Source organism: Mastomys coucha, unplaced genomic scaffold, assembly GCF_008632895.1.
Source record: "Mastomys coucha isolate ucsf_1 unplaced genomic scaffold, UCSF_Mcou_1 pScaffold16, whole genome shotgun sequence".
In the NCBI taxonomy this organism is placed as follows: domain Eukaryota; kingdom Metazoa; phylum Chordata; class Mammalia; order Rodentia; family Muridae; genus Mastomys; species Mastomys coucha.
The window spans coordinates 56,416,422-56,419,897 of record NW_022196898.1 but is presented as its reverse complement, the minus strand read 5'-3'; the positions used below and the strand labels follow the sequence as shown (position 1 = coordinate 56,419,897).

At 43.2% G+C, this 3,476-nt stretch overlaps 1 protein-coding gene across 5 annotated transcripts in view; it reads right to left on the bottom strand.

The window, feature by feature from the left end:
- The window catches only part of Sort1 (sortilin 1), an 81,698-nt gene that overhangs the window by 52,821 nt on the left and 25,401 nt on the right, over positions 1 to 3,476 (bottom strand). For all 5 annotated transcript variants that reach the window (XM_031375181.1, XM_031375180.1, XM_031375179.1 and 2 more), the window contains exons 2-3: positions 2,753 to 2,812; positions 944 to 1,017 (exon numbers count right to left, since the gene is read on the bottom strand). In XM_031375181.1, the coding sequence (XP_031231041.1) occupies positions 944 to 1,017; positions 2,753 to 2,812 (134 nt within the window). The remainder of the gene's footprint in view (positions 1 to 943; positions 1,018 to 2,752; positions 2,813 to 3,476) is intronic.

The window sequence follows — 3,476 nt, the reverse complement described above, 5'->3', positions numbered from 1 at the left end:
AATTTATGAAATTCTTAGGGAAATGGATGGATCTGGAGGATATCATCCTGAGTGAAGTAACCCAATCATAAAAGAACACACATGGTATGCACTCACTGATAAGTGGATATTAGCCCAGAAGCAAGGAATAACCAAAATACAATCCACAAATCACAAGAAACTCAAGAAGAAGGAAGACCAAAGTGTGGATACTTCGATCCTTTTTAGAAAGGGGGACAAAATACCCATGGAAGGAGTTGCAGAGACAAACTATGGAGCAGAGACTGAAGGAAGGACAATCCAGATACTGTTCCACCTGGGAATCCTTCCCATATTCAATCACCAAACCCAGACACTATTGTGGATGCCAGCAAGTGTTGGCTGACAGGAGCATGATATAGCTGTCTCCTGAGAGGTTCTGACAGTACCCGACTAATACAGAAGGGGAGGCTGGCAGCCAACCATTGGACTAAGCACAGGGTACCCAATGGAGGAGCCAGAGAAAGGACCCAAGGAGCTGAAGGGTTTGCAGCCCCTTAGGATGAACAACAATATGAACTAACTAGTACCCTCAGAGCTCCCAGGGACTAAACCACCTACCAAAGAATAAACATGGAGGGACTCATGGCTCCAGCTGCATATGTAGCAGAGGATGACCTAGTTGGTCATCAATGGGAGGAGAGGCCCTTGGTCCTGTGAAGGTTCTATGCCCCAGTGTAGGGGAATGCCAGGGCCAGGAAGCGGGAGAGGGTGGGTTGGTGAGCAGGGGGAGAGGGGAGGGAACAGGGTTGTTTTTTGTTTTTTGTTTTTCCGGGGGGGGGGAGAACCTGGAAAGGAGATATCATTTGAAATGTAAATAAAGAAAATATCTAATAAAAGAAAAATTAACTGTGACCAGAAAAGGCAGAACCTCCGTCCCTGCATGGCCTAGTCAAATGTCCCTGGGATATGTTATCTGTCTCACCTTCGATATAACTTGGACTGTCCAAAACTTACAATCACCAGTGGCACTTGGAAAGTGGTCAGGACGAGAATAACCTGGAGGGGGACAAAAGCATTCTGTTGATAAGAGATGGACAAGCACACGCTGATAGGTGATGACGATAAGCTGTGTTTCAAAGACTGGTGACAGCTCTGCTTTCTAGAAACCTGTAATGCAACAGATCTGAAATCTAGGAAGGGCCAAGGAACACAGGTCTGTGAGGATCTGAAAGTTCCTGTCTCATTCCATTGCTTACACCTGAAGCAGTGAGTCAGAGATGCTCAAATACATATAATGAAGGACTCATCTAATTTGTATCTATATAAGCAAAAACAAACAAAAATCTCTTTTTTCTGTCCCTAGAGGTTAGCATGCCACATATGTCAGGGCATCTGCTCCTTCAGGTTGCTAGTTCTCTGTGTAATTCATTTTGTGAACAATTATTTTCTATGCAAAAATATACATGAGAAAAAATCTAGATAAATTAGTACAGACATCTAAAGAGTCTCATAAATCCATATCATCAGAAATTTTAGCTAGGCGTGGTGATCCATACACCTGTAATACCAGCAGTAGTGGAGGAGGGAGGAGGGTCAGGAGGAAGGAGGAGGACCAAGAGGAGGGAGGAGGACCAGGAGGAGGGAAGAGGACCAGGAGGAGCTCAAGGCCAATTTAGCCATGCTGTAAATTTAAAGCTAGCCAGGCTACTTACTTAAGACCATGTGTCTCTGGGGAAAAAAACAAAACAAAACTTAGAGTTCCCAAGGACCTTGGCTAAGTGAATAAATCATAGAAATCAGGGCATAGGTCAAAATTGAGAAAAACTAATAGACACTTAAGAAAACTCTACTGGGAAGTTTAAAGGGTAATTTTAAGAAACAACTTTGTTTTGCTTATGCATGCATGCATATATGTATGTATGTATGTATGTATGTATGTATGTATAGGGTTTATATATTTGCCCATTTTCATGTGTGCATATGTGCATGTGTAGAGGCAACAAGTCAATCTGGGTATCTTCTTCCATTGCTCCCATTGCTCCACCATATCTTTGAGACAGGTCTTTTCATGAACCTGACAATGCCTAACGACAACATGACCTGGCTAGCGAGTTCTAGGGGTCTTCTTGTCTCTGTTTCACCAGTGGTAGAATTACAAGCATGTGCTATACACTCAGCTGCCTGTTTTTAGTTTTACTTTAAGTTATGTGTGTATGTGTGCCTGTGTGTGGGGGTATTTGGACACAGGTAACTCAGAGGACAAAGACACTGGATCTCCGGGAGCTGGAGTCACTGGTGATTGGAAGCCTGCTGACCTGGGTGCTACAAACAAGGGAGCAGGTCCTCTGCAAGAACACAAGTGTGTTTCTTACTGCTGAGCCATCTTTCCAACCCACGTACAGTTCCTACACGTGTGCTGGGGATCCAAACTCACTGAGCGTCTTCTCAGCTCAGAAGCCTGCTGTGCTTCCATAGGCTTCTGGTATTGTTACCATGTACCTCGTACGAATGTAGGCATCAATGAAATACCTATCCACCCTCCATCCACCCACCCGACCCTGCACCCTCCTCCAGCAGGATAACAGTAGTCTGAAGACTGCTTTCAACTAGTTCCCAGTTCTAAAGCAAAGCCAAAACAACTACAATTTCATGAAAGTTTGTCCTGAAAAACACATATTTTCTGTGACTAAGGTTGAAGATCCTTTCAGAAAATAGTGATATTTAGAGTGCCTGCCTGTTTCAAAGTCCATCATTGTCTTGCTAGACTAAAAGAATTTAGAATATTACTTACCCCAGTGCTGTCTCCAACCCAGGACAAGGACACTGAGCCACTGAGGTCATCAAAGACATGCTATTAGAGAAAAGGAAATGAAATTCATTTAGAAATGTCATCTACTCCCTTTCTATCTTTGGACCTTTATTGCCTTTTTACATTATTTTGAGAATTTTACATTATTTTGAGAATGCAATCTCTAAGCACTGTATTTGCATCATTTCCATCTCATACTCTCCCCTCTCCAATGCCTTCTGTTCTTCTGATTCCCTCCCAGCTTCACAAACTCAACTTCTTTTTTTTTTAAAGATTTATTTATTTATTTTATGTATATGAGTACACTGTAGCTGTACAGATGGTTGTGAGCCTTCATGTGGTTGTAAGGAATTGAATTCAGGACCTCTGCTCACTCCAGTCAACCCCGATTGCTCAGTCCCTGCTCGCTCAGGCCCAAATATTTATTTATTTATTATATGTAAGTACACTGTTGCTGTCTTCAGACACACCATAAGAGGGCGTCATTACAGGTGGTTGTGAGCCACCACGTGGTTGCTGGTTGCTGGTATTTGAAACTCAGGACCTTCGGAAGAGCAGTCAGTGCTCTTACCCACTGAGCCATCCCACCAGTCCCACAACCTCAACTTCTTTAAATGTGAGTGTGTGTGTGCATATACTCAAGACACACACACACATGTACATACACACACACACATACAGTGAGAGAGAGAGAGAGAGAGAGAGA